The sequence below is a fragment of the Podarcis erhardii genome (assembly GCF_964252035.2).
Source record: "Podarcis erhardii genome assembly, chromosome: 7".
Classification (NCBI taxonomy): domain Eukaryota; kingdom Metazoa; phylum Chordata; class Lepidosauria; order Squamata; family Lacertidae; genus Podarcis; species Podarcis erhardii.
In genome coordinates, this window is record NC_138511.1 from 34,344,963 (window position 1) to 34,370,553 (window position 25,591).

The 25,591-nt window shown below is 42.3% G+C and overlaps 1 protein-coding gene across 1 annotated transcript in view; it reads right to left on the minus strand.

Annotated features, from left to right (window-relative positions):
• The window catches only part of ITFG1 (integrin alpha FG-GAP repeat containing 1), a gene marked incomplete at its 5' end in the record, with an annotated part of 112,292 nt that overhangs the window by 16,344 nt on the left and 70,357 nt on the right, over positions 1-25,591 (minus strand). The window contains 3 exons of the mRNA XM_081870245.1: positions 14,981-15,059; positions 18,049-18,092; positions 24,043-24,151. Coding sequence (XP_081726371.1) covers positions 14,981-15,059; positions 18,049-18,092; positions 24,043-24,151 — 232 coding nt within the window. The remainder of the gene's footprint in view (positions 1-14,980; positions 15,060-18,048; positions 18,093-24,042; positions 24,152-25,591) is intronic.

Here is a 25,591-nt window from a genome sequence, read left to right on the forward strand (position 1 = left end):
GAGAAGGAAGCTGACGGGCAGTGACACCCTCTCGACAGGATGTAAGTAAGAGATGGGGCTGTGCCCCATATGCCCTATTGGACCAGCCTCCCCTGCATACAAATTGTCCACATAAGCAGCAGTTCGGGGATGGAGATCTTTCCTATCTGTTACTTTTTCCTTTTAATGGGAGATGCCGGACATGGAAATTGGGACCTTTGACCGAGCGATGGTCAGTCCACAAGGGCTTTTCCCACCACCTGCTATTCCACGTTCACTGGTACAACAGCTCATTCTTAACTCCTCAAAGAAGCAGTACAATGTTTAGCTAGGGAAGATGGAGGAATCTCAGCAATAATAGGAATTTCAATCAAAAGCATTCAGTGCACAATAGATGCATCAAACAATGCCGAAATATCTGAAATCGCCACCAGAACATGAGCAGTGAATCTTGGGTATAGGCAGCAGAATAAAAGCATCCCACGGAGTCATTCCGGTTTTTTAATATGATTTTCTGACATTCAGAGTGATTAAGCAAATGCAGTGGCAGAACAAAATCAATAATATTGACCACAGTAGTAGGAGGTAAACGTTAGGACAAAAGTGTGAATTTTAAAGACACTGGAGTGCATTTTAACTGTGATGTTTCCCTCTTGGATCTGCACTATGGGGAAAGCAAGAGCCACAGACTTTAGAGTATGATAAATAATTTGGAAGGCTCAGGATCCTGTATCGGGGAAGGTAAGGCAGGCCACCTGGTCTCCAACTGGATCTCCATCTTTCCCCTTAAGATTTCTACAGCTCACCCAAACTGTGGAGCAGGACTCATGTGTGGAGGTTTGGGGGATGCATGTTAGACTAGGTTATTCATCGTGGTACTAGGGTGCCACCTGTGCAAGAAAGGCTCCTAATTTACATTTCTATTAGAGGATTCAAATTCAGGTGTTAGAAGAAAGTCTAGTTTCAATTTACAGCCCACCACACATTTCGTACCTTTAGATTAGGAAAGAAATCAGTTGTTCCTTGCTCTATTTAATATGTGAACTTCTTGGGTTTTAGTGGCTGGAAATAGGAGTAATTTGTTTAGAATGACAAGCCTCTGTCACTGAAAAATATGCATGCAGGAACAGCCAGCAACTGAGGCAAAATCTAAAAAATAAACAAATGGAGCAACTCAAGGAAAGCACTAATGTACTGAGCGCTTATCGATTTCTTTGTACTGCCAAGTCATTCATAGTTTGCTTGTCAAAAAGCTGAAGGATAATTAATAAATGGCAGAGTTCTAATTAGATTCAAAACCTAAACTAAGATCATGTTCAATTCTCCACTGGACACTACTTCTGCAGGCCTCCATCTTCTTTACAGAAATCCATCCCCTCATTTTCAAGCGTTGCACACTGTGGCCTCAAATGCAGCAACAATTCATAGTAAATACTAGCAATTCACAGGCAGGATAATAGCCAGCATTTCAGAACTGCTGCTCTTAGCACCATTTTGTTCCTTTCTTTTCTCTGTTCTAGAAGCCCCAAGTTGCAGGTGGCTCAAGCCCCACACAGACTGCACGGCCGACATGCCTAATTCACCTCAGTGCTTTTGTTGACTTGATGATGAACCTGACAGGTGACACAAATGGGGAAGACTGATTTCCATACTATATTTTTAAACTGATTTTTAAATACTACGGCTTGACTTCATACTGTCATTATGAAACAAGCTGAGTTACTTGACCAGACAAACTGCTCATTTACCAGAGTTCTTTCCGACAAACACCCAATTCTTTCACAGGGGAGTTCCTTCACTCATACATGCCCCACCATGCATAAGTGATGCAGAAAGGTTGCTATATACAATTTAAGCGAAGAATGACAGAAAAACAAACAAACATGGCTGGACATCCAAACGGTAGTGTTATTGTTTGGAAAGAGGTGCGGATGAAGAATCAGGAAACGGTAATGCTTGACAAAACCATTACATAAAAACCCAAGAAGAAACTGCTGGATCAGGCCAATGTCCCATCTAGTCCAGCAGCCTGTTTTCACAGTGGCCAACCAGATGCCCGTAGGAAGCCCTCAAGGAGGATCTGAGCACAAGAGCCCTCTCTCCTTCTGTGGTTCCCAGCAACTGGTATTCAGAAGCATTGCTGCCTCCAACTGTGGAGGCAGATCATAGATAATTAGTCACTGATAGCCCGCTCCAGCCAACGAGAAATCATTTGCAACTTCTCTCCTTTGTTCTACTGTTATCACCTTCTCCAGTCAAATATCCAAAAACCTGACTGGTCTAAAATAAAAGAGCAAGTTGCACAGAGGTTGGAACACACTGAACAGCCACCCTTGTGGCTCAGCTAAGGGAAAGAAAATGCCTCTCATCTCCCGAGCACATTCAAATGAGCTCTTCCACCATGTTTTGTGATTTGCTTCTGCTCCACCACCTCCCACAGAGGTCACTGGAGTGGGCTGCCAAATATGCCAGGCTGGCTCTCATTGTTATGCAGATCGGAACGGCTGTGATTATGAAAAGGAAAACAGCTGTGCAAATTTTCACTTCCCCCTTTCAAGTTCCACAGTTCTGGCACTGTTGATCAAAGTGAAGTCACAGATGTAAAAATTGTCTAATTTATTGAGAAAACTGCAAACAAAAACAAGAGAGACCCTGGTTTGTTTTATTTTAAAAGAAAATAGCAGGTTCAGGCATACTAAGGAAAGAAAGCTAAGAGTGACTCAGTACCTTTGCAAAGATACCTGGAAAGGTGATTTCCTCTGACAAGGGCGCAGGACCTGGGGCCACTGTGGTAATTACTTAAACTTACAAAGCCAAAGGCAAATGGAAGCAAGTGAGTTCGTGAGATGGGCTGACTGGAAGAGGAAACAAGAGGAAGGTGTCAGGAAGAGGAAGAGTTTCCATCTGCACAATCTCATTTGTGCAGATGTTTTGCAAATTGGACCATTGAGCTTGAACATTGTATACTGTGGCTGAACCAGCTTTCTTCTACATCCCCTTTAGAGGAATGATTTTTTTATTAGAAGAAAAAAATGGAGGAGAGAAGCCAGTCACATTCCCCCCTCTCTTTTTTTGTACCCCCATCTTCTGATGGTAGTACAAGGCTCCATTTTTCTTCTACAGAGGCACTCCTCCTTGAAAGGGGATGCAACTTGTTTCTTTTTTCAGTCATGAGTCTGCAGACTCATCACGTTATGCTTTCTTCACTCCCCCTCACTTTGGCCTTGCAACCTTCATCCTACTCTCTTTTCCGATTTACGAACATTTGCTGCTTTCCCAGTCAAGTATTCCTCCCTCCCCTGGCTGACAGTTGTCACTCCCCCCCCCCCATCTCTCTAGCTTCGCCTTCCAGTATTAGCCTGTTATCCCTTCCACCCACATACTATTCTCAAAACTCCATCACTATTCGCTTCCTAGAACTCCTCACGCTTGGCAGCAGTTCGTAATATAGATGCCATATTAATTCAAGCAAAAGTGCACATGGTTAAGATTATGCCTTTTATTTAATCAAGGGATGCTGGCACAACTATAAGCTTTTTTATGTTGGAAAGTATTATTCTTGCCTGAAAAATGTATTCCGGAAGTAGGAAACCTCAGGCCAAGGGGCCAAAAGCACCCCGCCAGGCCTTTCTCTGTGGTCCTTTCTCAAGGCCACACAGCCTCCCCAAGCTTGCTTCACACCCTTGTTGAGAGTTTTTGGCAGGCTGTAATGCAGGGGTAGGCAACCTAAGGCCCAGGGGCCAGAAGCGGCCCAATAGCCTTCTGAATCCGGCCCATGGACGGTCTGGGAATCAGCGTGTTTTTACATGAGTAGAATGTGTCCTTTTATTTAAAATGCATCTCTGGGTTATTTGTGAGGCATAGGAATTCGTTCATCCCCCCCCCCCAAAAAAAATATGGTCCGGCCTACCACATGGTCTGACGGACAGTGGACCAGCCCACGGCTGAAAAAGGTTGCTGACCCCTGCAGTGTAATGTGTCCTTGAAGTCAGTTAATGACTCTTGCTTTCTTGGATAGAGGAGAGACAGGGAGAAGTGTGTGAGAGAGAGTGTGTGCAGAAGTCAGCCAGAGTAGTGTAGCAGTGGTTCTCAAAGGTTGTGGTACACCACACTGGTGTGGGGGGACAGGATGGCGAACGTGCCAGGAAGATTCAAGGACAATCAAAGAAATATTTAAACATTTCAGCTCAGCTCAGCACAGCACGACAGAGCTTTCCAAATAGTGTGTCACGACACGTTAGTGTGTCAGCTGCAGTATGTAGGTATGTTGCGCAAACGCTCCCCACGCTTCTCCCAGGGCAGGAAAGGGGTTAGTTTCAACCTCTGGTTTGCTAGTAAAACTGAATTACTGTGTTGTGAAATGATGCATGGCTAAAAAGTGTGTCACCAACATGAAAAGTTTGGAAAGTTCTGCACTACTGTATCTTTTTTTTGGGGGGGGGGAATATACAACCAGAAAGAGTATCCACACCTCTCTTCAAGAGAACTGGCTATTCTTCTACAGTTCTCCATGGCATATTGTTGCGAACAGGGATTTTCAACGCTGAGAAATACGAAAGATCAGAAAAGAAAAAGGCTTCTTTGAGGTGATGGCGAGATTAGAGTTTGTTTGTCTCAAGTTATACTTAATATAAATGAGATTACCCAGTAAAAGCAAGCTCACACCTCTCATTGAGTTTGTAGTTAAGGTATATATATGTAAGAGGCTTGTTTATAATTATATTTTGGGAACGATTCAAGCTCCTATGGAGCTGCATTGTTTTATATTTTCTGGATGTCCCATGATCGTATGATAAAATAGTTGTGTTCTATGTTACAGATCAACCACTGGTAGGAATACAGTGGTACCTTGGGTTACATATGCTTCAGGTTACATACGCTTCAGGTTACAGACTTTGCTAATCCATAAATAGTACCTCGGTTTAAGAACTTTGCTTCAGGATGAGAACAGAAATCGCGCGGCGGCGCAGCAGCAGTGGGAGGCCCCATTAGCTAAAGTGGTGCTACAGGTTAAGAACAGTTTCAGGTTAAGAACGGACCTCCAGAACGAATTAAGTACGTAACCAGAGGTACCACTTTTTGTTTCCCAACGTATTTCTTACAAATAAAAAATTTGGAGTGGTGCAAGCAATTTTTTATTCTGATAGAATAAGAACAAAAGGTTTGAGGCCCACTGGGTTACGGTGTTGGACTAGGACCTGGGAGACCAAAGTTGAAATCCCCACACAGCCATGAAACTTTCTGGGTGACCATGGGCCACTCACATTCTCCCAACCTAACCTACACCACTGGGTTGCTGTGAGGACAAAATGGGGAGGAAGAGAACCATGTACACCACCTTGGCCTCCTTGGAGGAAAAAGATGGGATATAAACATAATACAGTGGTACCTTGGGTTACATACGCTTCAGGTTACATACGCTTCAGGTTACAGACTGCTAACCTAGAAATAGTACCTTGGGTTAAGAACTTTGCTTCAGGATGAGAACAGAAATCGTGCTCTGGCGGCGCGGCAGCAGCAGGAGGCCCCATTAGCTAAATGGGTACCTCAGGTTAAGAACAGTTTCAGGTTAAGAACGGACCTCCGGAACGAATTAAGTGCTTAACCCGAGGTACCACTGTAAATAAATAATAACAAAAACTAGCCTACTGTACAAAGGTAAAATTCACATTCAGTGCTCCGCCCACTTTTTCCTCTGGTCATGCTCACTGCTGGTTTATGCCCCCCCCCCCAAGAATGTGCAACTTTGGGCTGCATAAGGTACCCACCCCTGATGCATTCTACGCAGCTATTTTGGACCCTGTCTGAAACTGGATCCCTGGCCCTAGGGAATGTTCTCCCTTTCCTTTTCTAGGGAACATTCTGCCTCCTGTAAGCATTCCTTTCAAGCGCTGCCTCTCAAGTACAAAAGAGAGGGGACTCCCTAATGAGAATGAGCCTTCTGCTCCATGAAATGATTGTATCTTACATGCTGCTGAAAACGTATTTATCATAACTATATTGGTAAAGCTGCTGCAAACAACTTGTAAGCAGCTCGCACTATTACTGCAGATCATAAGTTCAAGGACCTAGAACGGCGCTAAATAATAATGGCATTACTAAACTGTGTAAGCCCAGAAGGTCTAACGAAGATGCTGGCTCAGCAGAAGGTGAAAGGCCAGACTGCCAAGGAGGGTTAAAAATTGCTAGCAAAGAACAAAAACTCCGTGATAAGGCATTGGTTGTGGAATCTAGTTTGAAACTGGACATAAAAAGCAATGAATCAAGAAGAAAAATGATCCCAGAGCTAAGGACAGAGATATGCTCTTGCGGCCCTTTCATGCTTGTCGGACAGAGCCACGGGGTTAATATGTTACAGAATTTAACAGTGATTAGTCATGTCTCTCTGAAACATTATAGACACCGCTTCCTAACTAGTTAGGAAAAGAAAGTCTGAAGAGAATTCTCCTAATAGTACAGGAAAACTGCAGCCAAAAATATAGTTTAGGAAACCTAATAATAATAATAATTCAAATCTTTTTCAGGTTTCTTTGCTGGTCCCCTGCTATTCAAGCACCAATGGGAGAATTCTAGCAATAGAGGAGAATGACAGATGCTTATAGAAGCTGCTCATTGTAGTCTTCTGTAATCTGAATTAAGCAGCACACTCCTTGGGGCGGTGGAATTTTATTCGACAGCAATTCGTTCTGCAAAGCGCTTTGAATGCAGTGATAGCACAGTATAGGCCGGAGGTCTAAAAGCTTGAATGGCAGCCCTGATGCCACAATAACACTGTGAAGGTGCCACAGGGCTCGTTTGTTGTTCTGCCCGTTGTTGTTTAAACTAGCAGTGTTACGTTTACTTTGGAATTTGTCCTGGATGATGGTATGCCTTCCTTGCTCACAGGAACATCTGAATGAATCTCGGTTCTGCAAATAATTGATTTCCCTCAAATATTTAGTTTGACACTTAGGAAGCCTTTCCCAAACTGCAAGAAGCTCTGTTTAAAAGCTGAAACTCTGCCTAATCCCCCTTCACTTCAGAAAATAAATCAAGTTTCAGCTGGGTGATTGATACTTGAATGTGATAATTTCTAGCCAAACAGACCCAAAACAAAAGTGAGCGCTGATCTTCAGAGAGAGGGCTTAAACTACAAAAACTTTAAAAAGGAAACTGTCAAGCAAGTTCTTTAATCTGCACTAAAATGCACAGGGGTTCTATCTGAATAAGACATACTCAGAGTAGACCTATTTAAATCAAGGGATTCTAACTTAAGTCCATTGATCTTGAAGAGTCTGCTCAGTGGGACTTAGTTGGACACAAGCCATCAGCATACCTATGTCCTGTGTTTAAATTAGAAAAAAATGCATTATTAGTATAACGAAATGCACAATGCATTGGGAATGAAGGAAAAACCCCAGTTCATTTGATACCAATTCAGCAGGCGGCCTCAGGACAGCCCACCTTTTATGAGGCTCAGCTTCACACCTACAAAACAGGGATGAAAATATAGACATGCCTCGCAGGGCTGTTGAAAGGATTACGGGAACAACATATGCGAAACACTTTGAACATCCTGAATGCTAGATATAAATGTCAGGAATTATTTTAATTATAATTTATTAATGTATAGCTTGGGGTAAGATGATGAACTAAATTCATATCTGTGTTTGTTTCGAAACAAAATTTCCTTTCCTTGTAAGCCATAGGAAAGGAATAGTCTATTACCCTAGGTTTTATTGCTCAGCGCTTAGTAAATGCTAGGCGCTAATAAGCTAATCATCATCTGTTTGATGGCAAGGTTGAAGAGTGACACCGAAGCCTGACACTCAAGAAGCTGACTATAATATTGCTTGCAAACAATGGGCCATTAATATTTAAAAACTAATCTCACAAATTCATCAATATTTATACATCATAAGGCTTTAATTCTGGGCTGAGCTCTACTGCAACTTGAAGTTATCACTCCTCCACCTACATACCTTTGCAATTCACACACTATTAACTCCCCCAGCTCCTAAGAAGATCTGCTTCACAAAGCATAAGAACTTTAGATGCTAGAAGACACTGCAGTGGGGTCAAGCGTAAGCCAGTGGTAGCGAATCTATGGCATGTGTGCCAGCGAGGGCACTCAGAGCCCTCTCTGTGGCCACGCGCGTAATCATCAAAACAGGACCGTTGCTGGGTGTTTGCGAAGTGGGTGGCTTCTCTCCCCCCCATGCCATTATGGGTGGGAAACGCTCCGTAGAGCATGGAAGGGGGGGATTGGAGCAGGGAAGCAACAGGTCTATGGGTGAGAGAGCGAGAGAGAGCGCACACACAAAGGGACTAGGCCAGGGGTCAGCAAACTTTTTCAGCAGGGGGCCGGTCCACTGTCCCTCAGACCTTGTGGAGGGCCGGACTATATCTTTTTTTTGGGGGGGGGGGAATGAATAAATTCCTATGCCCCACAGATAACCCAGAGATGCATTTTAAATAAAAGCACACATTCTACTCATGTAAAAACACGCTGATTCCCAGACTGTCCGCATGCTGGATTTAGAAGGCGATTGGGCCGGATCTGCCCCCCGGGCCTTAGTTTGCCTACCCATGGACTAGGCGGATGGTACTCTCTGGCTTCTTTGGGCTCCTGAAAGGCACAAGCAGGAGATTCCCTGCGTCGCCTGTGCATGTGATTGGTGGCTGTGCCAAGTGCTGTTTTCAACTGGCTGCCGTTGTGGTGGAGACAATTGGTGTAAGTCTGTGATGGTGTTGAACGATTTTATGGAATCCCCCCCCCCCAAGCTCAACTCAGAACAATTCCCCCCTCCCCCCGAAGCTCTTAGTGGCTCTTAGTACAAGCCCTCCAGTGCACCTTCTGGAAAAAGTGTATTTCCAAGGTTTGATGGCTCATAATACTACTTTTTTGGGACTAATACCAGTGCTTTTTTTCTGTGAGGACACAGGGGGATGCAAACCCCTAAACATTTTGTGAATTTAATGGGAGAAGAAATTCACTGTATTTAATTTCCCCAATTAGAACTGTATTTATTTTCCCCGAGAGTGATTTTCTTGAGTCAAAATGAGAGTATCCCTAAACACTTTTAATAGAAAAAAGCACTGAGTTACACCATAAAATTATATATCAATGGAAAGGGTTACATTAACCCTAATATATGATTTGATTTTTTCTAAACTAAAACCTCAGTATTCAGGTTAAATTGCCGTGTTGGCACTTTGCGATAAATAAGTGGGTTTTGGGTTGCAGTTTGGGCACTTGGTCTCTAAAAGGTTTGCCACCACTGCCCTAAGCCATCAAAAGCACAGGGTTCCTCTGGTTGGGCTGAACTCCATCTCTCATCAGCATCGCCCGGCATTGCCAATGGTTAGGGATGATGGGAGCTGTAGTCCAACAATGGCTACAGGTTCTCAGGGATGGGGCAAGCAGTTCCTCTGGTTCCTTCTGCTGACCACAGTAATATATCTACAAATATTTATCTAAGCAGCCATCACAGCAACATTAGAATAATACTAAGTGGCACTAGTTTTTCTAAAGGTGGCTGTGACTATAAATAGTCATGTGCCATGGGGCTAATTTTTGAATTCCTGTGCTACTGGGATTGCTGGTTGGAGGAAGGAATTACCGTATTTTTTGCTCTATAAGACTCACTTTTTCCCTCCTAAAAAGTAAGGGGAAATGTGTGTGCGTCTTATGGAGTGAATGCAGGCTGCACAACTATTCCAGAAGCCAGAACAGCAAGAGGGATTGCTGCTTTCACTGTGCAGTGGTTCCTCTTGCTGTTCTGGCTTCTGAGATTCAGAATAATTTTTTTCTTGTTTTCCTCCTCCAAAAACTAGGTGCGTCTTGTGGTCTGGTGTGTCTTATAGAGTGAAAAATACGGTAGGTAGGTCAAACATCTGTCACCACACAACTTAACAAGTCCACCATTATCCCCAACTACTGTCTTTTGCTGTCGGACAAGGAAAATTGTGTTACCTTCCTTATTTCTCTATTTGTGTTGGCAACCAGGAAATTAGGAGTCAAATTTGTGGCTCAGCTCTGAGTATCTTTTATCTTTGTTATGGCTTATAGCCAAACAAATAAAACTGTTACTATTCTATTCTGTAAAATAGTTCTGAAAGGACTCCACAGCTGCACCTTTCAAGTCTAACAAGACATGATTTTTTAAATGGAAAGGGCAGAAAATTTTGAAGGTAATTATACATTACTGTGTAAAAGAGGGCTGCAAAAGATTGACCTCCTGCAATCTTTAAAAAACAAAGTTAATTATACTACAAACTGCACATTGGAAAATTTAGGGTACACAATATTAATTGTTTCTCTTTTATAACGTAAGAAACTACAAGGCTTTCTATTTAGGCCGATTTGAAAAATGTCGCTTTTTTGCACCTTGTGCTTCACATCTCTATAGGAACTGATCTCCTAGAGGATGGGCTTTCTTGGTGTCTTTGGTGAAGTGCCCAAGGAGGTTAACAGCATTAAAAATGTGTTTGAGATGAACGTCTGCACAGTGTAGGTTGACGGATATTGAGAAGGCATAACTCAGCTACAGCAAAAAGTTCACTTTTCCCCCTAGGCTATGCTGTACGGAAGATGTTGGTCACTGATTGAGTCTTTAATATGTTTAACATATAGAACACAAACATCACTTTATTGCCAAACATACAACAAAAAAATGCTATGCCCAGACATACATTCTGCAAGCAAGTTGGTAGCATTTTTTTTCTGAAATGACAGACCATCGTACAAGAAAACTATTATACCAGAACCCTTTTCGTTGAGCCCTTTTTCACAAAGAACTATTTTTTGTTATCTACGGCTACAATTTTTGGTTCAAATGAAAGTTCATCGTTCATGAACATTTCATGTTAGTGAGCAGCATTCTGGCTGGAAAAGACCTCCATAATAACTTTCACAGACCTCTTCTCCTCCAAGTTAATATAGTTGCCAAACCAGTTCCTAACAATTATTGCTTAAGGATAATGACTTTCCTTGCACTGACTGCAGGCTAGCTGCAGTGCTAGACTAACATCCCACATTACTTTATTGGCATCTAGGTCACCAGCTTCTCTTTCTTGAGAATTCACTACATTACACATGGTATCTGGAATTATATATATATCTGACATATTTGTATCATGTATTAAAAGGCCTCAGATGATTTGAAGCTACATAGTGCCTTGCTAGTGTTATTTGCTAAATGCAATTAGACCCGCTCCAAAACAAATAATTCCTTATTTTAAGAGTTTCTTTGTAGAAGGGCTCCTTTGACCCTCAGGTCAGAGTTAAGAACTGCTCAGGCAGCTTTGAATTAAGTTGTTTCTGAACCACCTGTGATTTGGGAAAGAGCCTAGTAAAGTTTAACTGTTAACAGGTTAACTGTTAAGCAGCATTTTAAATACCTAGAATTCTCAGTACATGCTCCAAACCAGCAGTGATGAACCTTTGACCTGTGAGTCTAATTAGGCCCAGCAGTTAGGTCCACGTGGCTGTTTCCTTCTAAGGCAGACCCACCTCTGACATCATATACAATAGTGTTTTCCAAACATTTCATGTTGGTGACACACTTTTTAGACATGCATCGTTTCGCGACACAGTAATTCAGTTTTACTAGCAAATCGAACATTAAACTAACCCCTTTCCAGCCCTGGGAGGAGTGTGGGGAGTGACACACAGATTGAAAAGCTCTTATATACAACATCAGGTGTATCGTAGATAAAGATATGACTGCAAGAGAACAATTGGGAGCCTGAAAATATGATCCTGATTGCTCTTTGGCAAGTGGGGCTTGTGTTTATTGTTCCTAAAATTTGGTGCTAAAAGCAATCCCTGCTGGGATTGGTCCCAAGTGGAGTTTGGGAAAGTGGAGAAGGAAGTCAGTATTCATCAGCGGTGACTTCAAGTCCTATGTGGACTGGCTGGGAATTTCCTTTGCAGTGCACAAGCCACATCACAAAGGAAAAAGTGGGCCACATTGATGACATGAGACTGACAGGTGACCAAAGTGACCTCCTGCCAGTGGCTGAGTGAAGGATCTGTCTCGCCAGGTTTAAAAGGTTCCTCACCTCTGCTGCAATCATTAGTTAAACATTCATATTCTGCTCTGACAAATTAAGTGTCAACTACTTTCAAAACAGACAGAATATAGATTAGAACCTGGGTTTCTGCTAACACTGAGGAAGCAGGGGATATATTTATAAGATGTATGGATTTTTAAACTACCAAGATGGCAACATTTTACCGTTTTCACTATGGAAAGAAATGGTGTATGATTCATCACCTCACCCATACTAACACTAGCTGTCTGGTGTTTGATCCATTTGAATAAACCATGCTTCTTTGCCATTTAAGCTGTGCTGGAGTCATCGTATCTCTTATCATGAGGCTTGAGCCCTTTAGCAGCCAGCCACAAGCCTTCCCTTCTAGATGTGACAGTGCCATTTCAGACGGCACTGACCCCAGAAGGCAGCAGCTGTGAATGGTCATTAGCTGTTGGTATTTTAGAAGCACAAACGGCTCGTACTTGTGATTTCATACTGAAATCCTGTAGGAAATTGGAGTGAGAGAGATTCTGGATGACCCCTGGGCAAAATCCACAAGTCACATGTCTGATGGCATGTCACAAGCTGCACAGGCCTTTGAAATAACTGGAACTAATGAACATCCAAATTGGATCCATGTAAAAAGGCTGGGTCCTCAAAAGATCCCTGTTATCAATCATTATGGCCTGCCCTACTTAGTCTATGTATGTCAGTCTGCTGGAAGTTTAGACAAGCTTGGCTCCCAGGGAGCTGAATTCTCTGCTGGTACAACCTCCAGGCTGGTTTTCTACCTCTCCCTCTGTCCTCCTATCAGAGGGACAGGTTTTCCTTACCATCTGTGTGCTAAAAATGTTTTCATTTATTAAAAGCCAACATGGTTATAAAACCACCCAGACTGACAGTTTTCATGCAGAGATCCGGTCTGCTGCCAGTTCTGAATAGTTAAAATATGACCACCCTGTCTGTATATGAGATGCTTATTATAATCTGCTTAATTATATGGGTACCTGCAGCCAGCTGTTCCACAACCCTGTGTGCGTTTACAAGGCATCAGCTCCCTTGAAATATTAAGGATTGCAAGCCTGAGATTGCACCGACCCCATTATCATTCATGACCAGCAGAGTGAAAAAGTAAACAGAAAAAGAAGTCATGACTGCATAAACAGACCCAATGAGTGCACTTAAGAGTAAATAAAGGTCATGATACATTCATTCAAAGCTGCATTAACTGTGTACATCCTCGCCCTAATAAGGAGGTTAACAACTTAGCTTTCTTAATATAGAAAAAACTTCATCCATTCTCCCATTCCTAAAAAAAAGGGCACATAACTTTTCTGATGAGAAAAGGGGACCCCATTGCCTAAAGTCACAACTCTTGGAGAATACAATTATAGCACAGTCCTGTATATTCATGGGTCATCATTACCTTTGGGTCTTAGTAAAGAAGTGGGCTCCTATCAGCAAATTAACTATCAAGGGGACTCAAGTCTGAAACAAGCAGGCAGAGCTGTGTAAAAGACAGGACAGGGTCTTTAAACAACAACATACGCCCTATGAAAACAAATGTAGATAAAAATTGAAAATGATTTAGAAATTGATAGCGTTAACCCCGGGGTAACATCTTTCGAAGTAATTTGCTAAAAACATGCCCAAAGCTATTGATGTTAGATTGTTACATTTCTATCTCTTCCATCTTTCAATACTCTCCCTTGACAACAACCATCACAATAACTCTGCTAGGCAGTCAAAGCTGTTTTCCTCTACACCCAAGACCTTTTTTGTAGCCATGGCGGCTCTCCAAGTAAGCAAAAACTCACAACTCTGGGAGACGCTTCAATGTGTTTCCACACTAACACTCTAGACTGATTAACTCACATCCAACAGTCTAGCTAGCTACAAGTGTGTGTGTCTGTGGGGCAGGGGGCAGGATAACAGCAAATATGACATTTTATTTTTTACTCTCTTTTTTTCTATAGAAATTTGGCTACTATTTGTTCCTTACACTGGCAACAACAAAAGCACAGCACCCACAACAGAAAAACTGAAAGATGCCTATTTGTTATAAATCCATCTTTTGTCACTGTTTTCTCGTTTAACGATTCAGGTTCTTAAAATATGTTTGCTGAATACGATGCTGATGGGACAAAACTTAAGAGAGGTACAAATTGTGGGTAACTAAGTTAACTGAACTTGAGCCCACTGAAATTAGTGAAACACACTTAAGTTCTGACTTACGTGCCCCACTGATTTCAATGGAATCTAAGTTCAAGTATCTTAGTCTTGATCCATAATGGGTCTTAAGCCAAGATTATTTCGTTGTTTTCTTCCTTTGCTTCTGCTGTCTAGTATCTGAACCACTATTTTAAGAATGCCAGCTCTCTCAAGAACGCATCAAGTTTGCATAGACAGGATATCCTGTCCATATTCCCTTGCCTGCAAGCCAGCAGCCCCTCACCCCTTTTTGAGCACCCTCCCTTGCAGAGTGTTTCCTCAGCCTCCTCCCTCTCCCCTCTCCTTATGAGTCCTAAGAGCAGCCACCGCCACTGCCGCCCTTGGTCCTCACGCCACCCCCAGGGGCCTAGGATAAGGACACCCCCAGCCTTAGTGGCCCAATGGAGACTGGCCAAAGGTGAACGTGAGGTAAATAGTCACACAAACCTTTGGGAGGCAGACATGCAATAGGGCATCAGAGGTGGAAAGGAAGGAGAGGGACAGAGGCCAGTGTTGCCCTTGGCACCCCTGACTCTCATTCAAGGCACCCCAGGGTGCTATGGCACACTGGTCGAAAACCACTGGTTTCTAGGATTATCATTGCCTGCCATGCTCTTGTGTTTCCATGGAGGGTTTGGTGAATCCAGGCAATTGCCAGGCAATTCTTCAACTGGTTCCCTTTCTCTGAAGACATCCCCCCACAACCAATGCTGGTGTGCTCCACATTGGGAAATTCACATTGAAAGCAGTCAACAGAAAGAAGTCTTACCTGAACCGTTTTTCAAGTATCCATTGGCATCCACTGTGGTATACATAATGTAAGGTCCAGGTTGATTCACACCGAAGGGCTGGAATGAAAGATAATGACTTGGATTATTTCCCCCTTTTCTTTTCAAAGCTTAAAAATCAACAAAGAGAAAAAAAAACACCCCACCATGAAATGACTGCAGACTCATTTTGATGTGCGCAATATTGGGAACTCTACAATGATTTATTTTTGATATTCTGAGACTAGAATACAATTTTGTTTTCATCTGGCAAATAACCACGAGGGGTGCCTACCCTTCCCTACCAAACTAACAATACGGCTGACAATTTGCTCCTGTACGTGCTCTTCTGAATGTACTGTGATTGCAAAGAGAAGACAGCAGTTCCAAAGCAACCCAGCACTAACCTAGTCATTGTGTTCTGACGTCGATATGAACGAGCATAACAGCATTTAAAGTTGCAAGTCCAATCTGTTGTGGGAAAAGGAATGTTCGGAGTTCTTTTTAGCCAATGATGCAGAAAACAGCAAATGTTTCCAGAGAAGATACTTATTCTCATCAGCTAATGCAGGTCTAAAAGATGAGTGACCGCAGGCTGACAGTTGATAAGAAGAGCAGATGCCAGGAAAAGGGCTTATGCAAGTTGAAAAACACAATGGTTGTGCAACCATTTCCCAGGCTTTTTATTCGTGGGCCTCTCTCTTTTAGCACTGGAAGGGGTACCATGGAGTCCGCCTTTGCCTTATTCAAGTCTGCCACTCCATTCGTCTTCTGAGCATCACTTTGGTTACACAATTTCACCTTGTTGTGACTTGCTCAATCATGTTCAGCTCAAGCTTCTCCTACATATCTTTTAAATGTGTCCATTTCTCTCACTCCTTTCTGTCTGTTTTATCTTCTTTCACCTTTTTGGTCTTCTCAGTCTTTCTACCTGGCCACCACCTATCTTGTTTCTGAGTCCAGAATTTCAATCACTGTCATCTACCGGGACATATTTTTCATAGCTGCCCCTTGCCAGAGAAATACTCTCTAGCTCAGGTGTAGGGAACCTGTGGCCCCTTCAGTTGCTGCTGGGCTGCCATCATCCCTGACCATTGGCTATGCAAGGTGGGAATAATGGGGCCTGGAATCTAGTAGCATCTGGAGGGCCACAGTTTTCCCACCCCTGCACTGCCTGATAACATCTGCTTTGCTGCATCCACAACCATCCTTAAATACTGTTCTTGGCCCAGGCCTTCTTTCCCATGATTTGCTTCATTTACCTCTTCCCTTTCCTACCTTCTTTCTTTATATAGATAATATCTTTTCTTTAAACTGCAAATCTGTGGACAAGAAGTTGCCCATATTAAGATGCCAAATCTGTCTTTGGTGCTTAACAATATGCAGTATTAGATGGTATCTGTCTGTGGGTCTGATATTTTAGTTCCCCAGGTGGAACTTTGCAGTCTACATATGGCCATGCAGTACACATCAATTTATTGAATATCAATACAGTTCTAATGCTCCAAATGATCCGTTTACAGGGTGAACATTTCTAGGGCTTGCCGTCCCACCTCCCCCAACCCAAGAGCTTTGTAGGCATGGGGATTCTGGTGCATTTATTGTATTCACTTAAGGCAGCGTTGCTTGGTACTATAAATAAATTATTCTGAACTCAAAATCATTATGAACTTCACATATGCCTCCTAGGGAGATTAATACAAACGTGGATACAAGTCAGAAGGACAAAGCATATGGGAAAGAGAACATTGCTCATTCCCCCCCGCCCCAAGTGTCAAGATTCGGTACCTTTGGGAAGGGAGAATAAAGAACAAGGCAAACCGTTCAAGAAGATTTGGATCCTCAAACAAAGTCCAAAGGAGATAAGTGAGAGGCAAATGTTTCAACTACAGTGTGCCTTGGGGAACCCAGCTGTCAAGCGAGTCAGTCTGAAAGGAGCGCTCACAAATTGGGCCTTGCTGACATGCCTTTCAAAATTATTGCTTTAAAATTTTTGCTCAAGGCTTATTATTCAGAGGCTTCATTGCACACGATACAACATGGTCAATGAAAAAGGCAGAGCAAACTTTGCAAAGTTTCATGCTGGATAACCAGTGCTGTGATTTAGCAAACACTTTTACACGTGCATAGGTGCTCAGTGGAGCCAGCATGTGCACTGGGGCTTTCTCTCCATCTCCCATGGTGGAAAAGGCAGCCCACTCACTGCCCACCTTGCACTGTGGGCTGCTTTTAAAATCTGGGTGCCTTTCAAGTGTCATTGTGTGACAAAGTGAGCAGGGGGGAAAATAGGATGCTGAAGGGGAGCGGGGAGTTCAGAATGCATAAGGAAACAAAGGACCAAGAAAGCAAAGCACAACTTTACGAAAACCAAGCCTTATGAGGAAAGGTTGAGGGAGCTGGGTATGTTTAGCCTGGAGAAGAGAAGACTTAGAGGTGGTATGATCGCCTTCTTCAAATATCTGAAGGGCTGTCATATGGAAGATGGAGCAATCTTGTTTTCTGCTGCTCCAAAGGGCAGGACCTAAACCAATGGATTCAAATGACAAGAAAGTAGATTCCAACTAAAGGTTAGGAAGAGCTTTCTGAGGGTAAGAGCTGTCTGACAGTTAATGGACTACCTTGGAAGTTGGTGGACTCTCCTTTGTTGAGAGTTATTAAACAGAGGTTGGGTGGCTTTATTGGTCAGGGATTTTTTAGCTGTGATTCCTAAACTGTTAGGGTTGGACTAGATGACCCTCATGGTCCCTTCTAACGCTATCATTCTATTAACATTTTGGAGCCTTGCTTCTAATCTCTTGGCAGAAGTCTTGAAGCCTTTCTTCACTTTTTCCATATGGGCAAGATCTTGCAGACTGCCTGAGGAATGGAGATAGTGGACTCTGAACTCTACATACAACTGAATTAAAAGTTAAGCTTCTCTCATCCAGGAAGAAACGTACTGGGTTATCATAATAGCACTTAGCATGCAAGATATGGGGGTTAAACTATCCTCCCCTATCTCTGTCCGTTGCCTTTTAGATTAAGGACACCAAATCATTTCAGTAACAACAACCTTTAGCAGCATACTTACCGTTATCTTTCGCGGACAGTCATTGGAACAAAGACCGCTGAGCACTGTGGATAAACAATGGGGAGGAGTCCAATGGTTATCTATGCTGTTAACAGGCTTGTTCTGTACACATCTCCCCGCAATCTTATAATTGTCACTGCTTCATGCTCAATTTGCACATCCAAGTCAAGTTGCCTTTTCTTTATAAAGGCTCCTAAAAATTTTAATTACTGTTGTTTATCTCACAGTAACATTTTTTAAAAAAACATTATTGATTTGTCCAAATTATGCTGCTTCACATAATGAAGGCATTAATTAGGTAATCACTGTTCTATCACACCTATTTCTTGTCTGGGTGACGTGATGCCAAATATAGACTCAATATTCATGTAAGAACGAAAACAAATTAAAATGCATGCTAAAAATAGAGGTTCCTCAGGCTTATTTTTTTCAACTCTTGATTCAATATTCCATTTATTGTTTCTCATCGTTTAGCCAGCCTTCCACCAAACAGCTCAAAGAGTGACATACAAGGAAATCTCCTGTTTTATTTTCACAACCATCCTGCATGGCTGTGGGTTGTAAAAAAGGCAATTCATTAATTTAAGAGAACTATCATCAATTCTTGGATAGGTCAAGGATTTATTTTAACTTCATTCTTATCTTAAATAAGAAGTATATTTGCTCATGTTTAATGTAACATTAACAGCCATTTTATATGTATTATTTTCAATGGCCTATGAGCATGAAAATATACTATCCTACATTATCCTTACAACCACTCTGCAAAGCAGAGTAGGCTGAGAGATAGACGGAGACAGAGACACACAGTCACTATTCCAAGGTCATCCACTGAGCTTCGTGCCTAAGTGAAAATTTGAACCCAGGTTTCTTCTGATCAAAGCCCAACAACCTGCAATAGAGCAATATTATGTTAAAACACTGGAACACATCAGTGTTTTTGTGCCACACAGCAACATTTTATAAATGGGTTTGTGTGCGTCATCATTTGGAAGGAAAAGCCCCAACTAAAAAGAAAAAACTGAGCAAACTTATGGAGAAACGAAGCAGCCTCTGTTTAAGAAGCCTATCTATGCATCCAGGAAGCAGGTCACGGGAGGCTGAGTAGAAAATGCTGCTGGAAAAATGCTTGGAAGATCTGGGTTAAATACTGGCTCAACCACAGACTGCCTCTCTGATTTAGCCTCACCACCTGTAATATGAAAAGATGTCCATTTACTTTTGAAGAGCGCAGTGAAAGGATGAGCACGGCGCTGACTTTATCATATAGACCACAAAGCACTTAAAAATAAAGCTTTATAAAAGCGTATTTGTCTCCTGCTTCCAAGCTTGTAATAGACACAACCTTAGGTCTCATCTGCAATAGAAGAGTGCCATTTTATCACTCCTAAACACAGATGTTAAAAAATTCTATCAGTTTGGGGGCGGGGAAGAGCAGAGAGGTAATGAATGCCTGAGAAAACATGGAAAATGAAGAAAGGGCTTGTTGTCAGCAGGCTACCAACTCACATCTCTTTCACTTTTTCCTTCCTTCCCTGCCCCTTAATACCTCCAAGAACATCTGCTCCTGAAAGCACTTCATCCTTCTGCCAAGATTTAAAGCTAGTTCAACCATGTAGCACGCTGTGATTAAGCAGCCAATTCCTTAATAACTTAGTGCCAAAGCTGGGCATTTCTGGAAGAAAAAAGTTTGCCCTCTACAAAACTGTTCTTTTAAAAGTAATTGGTGGGTTTGCAATTTTAGTTGCAAAAATACCCACAAAAAAACATGAATGCCGCTTCAGAGGGAAACAATGGAAAATAGAAATGGAAACCAGCAAGTGCATACACCATTATTCTGGACTTTTTATAATTTCCAACTTTGCACAGCATCTTAAATAGGATATTTAGGTCACATTTTTTTTGCTCAGCAGGTACCCAGAAGAAGAGAAAGCTGTATTTAGCTGAACAATTTCATTACATACTCTGCTGAATTAAGCAATCTTGCATACATAGAACCATGTGAATTCTTTTGCTTTCCCTGTTAAGTGATGTAAGCTAAAGTGATGGCAAAATGGGCTCTTGTGAATGAGGCAAGGAGCTCTCACCATTGTATGCACTGATAAAGTTGAGCAGGTGCTTAGCCTGGATGGGAGACTTCTGAGGGCTCCATGTAAGCCATGCAGCAGCATATAAATGAAGAGCCCAGGACTGATTTAGCTATTTATCTATTTAACCCATTTGTGCATCACTTGTCACACAATTTGATTCTGGGGTGGTGTTTTTTTAAACAAAAAAACAGAACAAAACGCAGTACACAAAACAATGCAATAAAAATAATCTAGCAAAGAAAAGCAGGAAGTGAAGTGCTAATAAATTCAAATGCCTAGGTCAGGCATGCCTAACTCCCAAGAGACTGTGATCTACTCCCAGTATAAAAAACTGGCAGTGATCTACCTATTGGCATTGGAGGGTGGAGGAGGGTGTGTGTGGGAGCGGTGGATTGCCCAGAGTTGTTGAGTTTTTTATAGGAGGGAAGGGCCCAGAGGAGTTGAGCTTTATTTGGGGGGGGGGGAAGGATTGCACAGAGTTTTTAAGCTCCCCCCCCGTAACTTTTTGTACATGATAAGAATCCCGTGATCTACCAGGATCAGCCGGGGATCTACCAGTAGATCACGATCTACTGGTTGGACATCCCAGGCCTAGGTGAATAAGGTAGTATTTAAAGGTAAAGGGACCCCTGACCATTAGGTCCAGTCGTGGCCGACTCTGGGGTTGCGGCGCTCATCTCGCTTTATTGGCCGAGGGAGCTGGCGTACAGCTTCTGGGTCATGTGGCCAGCATGACTAAGCTGCTTCTGGCGAACCAGAGCAGCGCACGGAAACGCCGTTTACCTTCCCGCCGGAGCGGTACCTATCTATCTACTTGCACTTTGACATGCTCTCGAACTGCTAGGTTGGCAGGAGCAGGGACCGAGCAATGGGAGCTCACCCTGTCGCGGGCATTCAAACCACTGACCTTCTGATCGGCAAGTCCTAGGCTCTGTGGTTTAACCCACAGCGCCACCCACACCCCTAAGGTAGTATTTACCTAGCACCTAAAAAAGCAATGTTGGTGCGAGGCAGGTCTAATGGGAGATGGCATTCTATAACTGGGGTGCTGCTGCTGAAAAAGCCCTCAGCCCTCAGATTGTCACTTGCCTCACTTCTGATAGTGAAGGTACACAAAGACAGGAATCAACACAGTAGTCAACATAGTGCCTTGAAGTCCTTGTTGGACTCCAACTTCCATCAGTCCCAGCCAGGGGTCAGGAATGATGGCAGCTGAAGTCCAACAACATTTGGAGGACACCACATTGGCTACCCTGACCGGAGAGCATGGGCAGGTGGATAGCATGCACTCCTGTAGGTACCCTGGTTCCAATCCGTTTAGGACTTAAAAGCATTAGAACATTTGTTGGGTTTGGAAGTAGAGAGGAAACTCTTAAAAGACCACCAAGATATCATCGGAACGAGCTGTTCACATTCAAATTTCAGCAGTTGTATTCTACACTAGCATGCAATTTTTGAACAGTCTTCAAAGGCAGCTCCATGTAAAACACATTGCAGTCATCTAATTGGGAGGTTACCAGTGCATAGGTAACTGTGGCCTGGGTCCCTTTGTCTAGAAGGGGTTGAGGCTGGCAATCCAGCTGTACTTGGCAAATGGCAGTCTGGGCAATTGAAGCTACTTGACAAGCTGGATCTAAGAGAAATGTTTGTGAGAAATTTATAGAGAACACCTTCCCCCATATGAACCAACCCATCTTTTTTGCATCAGGTGGTGGTATACACTCAAAATGCATCCCTGATTTCATCTGCAAAAAAACTGAAGGGTAAACTTCTGAAATCTTCCAATGTTTTTTGTTTAATACAATGTTCCTAATGCTTTGTGCTTATCATCTGCTTAAAAATGTTAACTTTATTTCAGTTTAACCTTTAAGTAGCCTAAACGCACCATGAATTATGTTCTCCAGAGGCTGAGGATCAATAGTCCTCATCAGAGTGCCTGGTGATCCAGAGTGTGCCTCTTATTTTATTGAACCAGCTGTGTACTGGAATCACTGCTGCCTACGTACTCTGAAGCAGCAAGCGGTAGATTGTATTGAAATTAATTCTCCGTAGCCCAGATTAAAAGCAACCCAACTCCTGGGCTTTGGACAAAAGCTGCTGAAAGCAGTATTTTACTTTCGTTTACCTTGCATATTTTCCCTTTTTGATTAAAAAGTTTCTGGTGCTCATTTAAAAAAAAAGACCCTCTAAACTTTTGGCATAGCTCAGTACCTTTTAAAATACTGAATGAAATAAGAGTGCACACACACACACACACACACACACACACAAATGTAATGAAGGCTAAATGGCCTCATTTTTACATGCAGCCTGACCACTTGCAAGAGAGCTAGTTTATGCTGCTGTGAACACTTCTGGTCCCATATTTTGAAAACAGAGTGGTCTTCATTAATATAGACATTTTGTTTCCTTTCCTTCCCTCTTGTGCAAGGCTGATTGTGAACCAGTAGCTTCAGGGTTTAAAACCAAATCCTTGAGTCTAATAATAATAATAATTTATTATTTATACTCCGCCCATCTGGCTGGGTTTCCCCAGCCACTCTGGGCGGCTTCCAACAAAACACTAAAATACAATAACTTAAGAATTATTACTCAGAAGTATAGGTTACAGAGATCTCAAATAAGCTGTGAAGACTGATAAAAGTAACAAAGGGACAGGTTCACAGCATGATGCAAAGCCACAGCCAGTTTTTAAACAAACGGTGGATTACAAAGCTTGGTCATTTAACTGGTTTATTTGAAACCACCATCTTTGGTTTATATGTGGCAAGAAGCCATGATTCTGTGGAAAGGGAAACTAAAGTTTGTTGAAGTCCTCCTCCAAGAGGCTGGTCCACCAAGCGAACGCTGTGCTCAGCTAGTCCTCATCTGTCTGCCTCCCTTCTTACAAGTCTGGTGGGGGAAGTTGGCTGCCAGCTGCCTCCTCCTCTTCCTTAGCCTAAGTGTTATCTTTTATAGAACTCAACAGGGAGCAGGATGCAGGTAGAAAAAGAATTTGTTGGCTCTGCCCAATATGGACTCTGCTTGTCCTGGGCTCTGGCTCCACCCACTATCAGCTTCCTTGCCTTCTACCTTAACAGTTCCAATGGACATCAGCCTTCACTGTCCTCCTCCCAGAAGGGCAGGTAGAGGCAAGGGGAGACCGAAAATCCAAGGCTTGTGGAGGTTCCTTCCTGCTCAAGTACAGATCAAGTCCAATAACATTTAAGTGGCAAGAGCAAGCATAATGCAGGAGCCTTCTTAACCATGCTTAGGAGACTGGGAGGGTATAGCAGGCTTCCCCAACCTGGTGTCTTCCAGATGCTTTGGACTACAACTCCCATCAACCCCAGGCTTTGTTGGCTGGGGATGATGGGAGCTGTAGTTCAAAAATATCTGGACAGCTGCACATTGGGAAACACTGGCTGATGGGATCACTAATCTCAATTCCCCCCCCCTTCTCCCCTTAATCACAATGAATAAGCATCACCCTTTAACCAGTGCTGAAATCCAGGGCAATGTGGTGTTTTATTGCATACAAAGTATATCACCTTGATACTTTACATTAGTTGGTGGTATACAAACTTTCAAAAAGAATTAAAACAAATAAATTTTAAATATTGTATAAATGGAAACACATAACAGAACAAGCATGAGCAAGTTCTGTACTGGAGTAATACACTACAGTGATCTAAATATACAAAACTGGCTAACACATGAGTGGGAGCACTAAAATAAGCAAATAACTTGAATCATATGTAATCAATTAGGTTTTCTTTAACCCAGTTCTCCCACACATAGCATTTCCCTTCTTACACTATTACTATAATACAATCCTTTTTCTATTGTTCTTGGTGGGCAACGAGAAACAGAATCAAATTTCCCCTCTAACAGCATTTTGATGTTTTCGTAGCAATCCACTTACCAATGACTTTAACAAAATAGGCATCAGCTTCAAAGTTATTTTTTAATGTGTGGATGGCAAGCTCTGTCTTTGTGCTATCCTTGCTGAGGACAATAATATCCAAGATTCCCTAAAGAAACAACAAAATATCAGTATTATTTTTTTAAAAAAGAGCAGAAACCTGAACATCACTAAAATGCAGTCAATACAATGAAGCAAAAAAATACAATAACTGCTGGCAAAAACCATGAGATCACAAAATTAGTTTTCGCTTGAAACAGAGCTTCCAGAATCAGAGCTGTGGGTCAGATCACAGTTGCGAAGAGTTTAATCTATCTATCAAAACACCCACTGAAAATGGTAAATCAGGCTGCAATAAAAGCTTAGCAACAATTTCACTTGTAAAGAATAGAAAATTGTTTTCAGACGTTGGGGGAAAGAGATATTTTTCATTTTAACATTGAATTTCCCTTTTGGTTTTGAGTACATTGCCCTGGCTGCAGTCACACACGTTTTCTCCATACCTGTGCCCACTTTAAGACAGAGCCTCACAACCTGCAAGGAAGTTGGTTTATGCAGCTGTGCAACTTTCTGGCTCCTGGGCTGTATTTTGAAAATGAGTGGCCATACCAATATAGTAGCTAGAGCCACACCAGTTTTGAATTATGAGAATTGCATGTAATAAAGGAAACTTATTTCAAAAACTCTGAAAATTTCCATTTAGTGAAATGGAAAGGGAAACAATTATTTTATAGTTTTACAGATATAAAATGTTGATCTCTTTAAATTCACCAAAATGTTGGGCTTAGGCTAGGGAAGGCAAAAGGGTCCACATACTCCTGCTTTTGGTCAGGGAGAAAAATGAAATAAAAACTGGGTCCCTTTCACCTCTGTCAATGGCACACTATCCAAAAGACACAGGATAGCACACTCTTGAGTGAAAAACAACAGCACATTTAAGTTCTATGGGATGCATGTCTTCCAAATCCAAGGACCTGACTAAAGCTATAAACATATGCCAATTTCAGGCCGGTTTAAAGGAGATGTTGGAACTTTCATTAAACAACTCAAGTCTCGGGTAATACACAATGAAGCATGTCACACTGGTGTTATGGGCACCATAGGGTTGAGATGTCCATCCTCATTCTAAAAGCTAAAGGGAAATATAGGAGACACATGGCCAAACGATAAGTTTCCTCTGTGTGTGTTCCTTTTCTGCTCAGTTTTGCACAGATCTAGGCTGCAAGCATCTGCTTTAAGCACAACTTGATGCATTCCAGGCAATGGCATTCCATCCTTCATTATGTTTAACGGGAAACATGTCAGTTTTATGACTTCTCCACAACAGGAAACACTGCTGTGCTAAGCAGATATCAGGCCTGCATTTAACAATGTTTCAAAAGTGTCAAGCCTCACCTCCAGATATTACGGAACATGAAAACGTTTTGAATGACTTATTTGGCAGAAATATGCAGGAAAAATGTGGAGATGTACTTTTCACCCTTGGAGTTTTCAAAGAAACCTGTGGCCTGGGGGGGGGGAATAAGAAATTGTATCTAAAAGAAGGGAC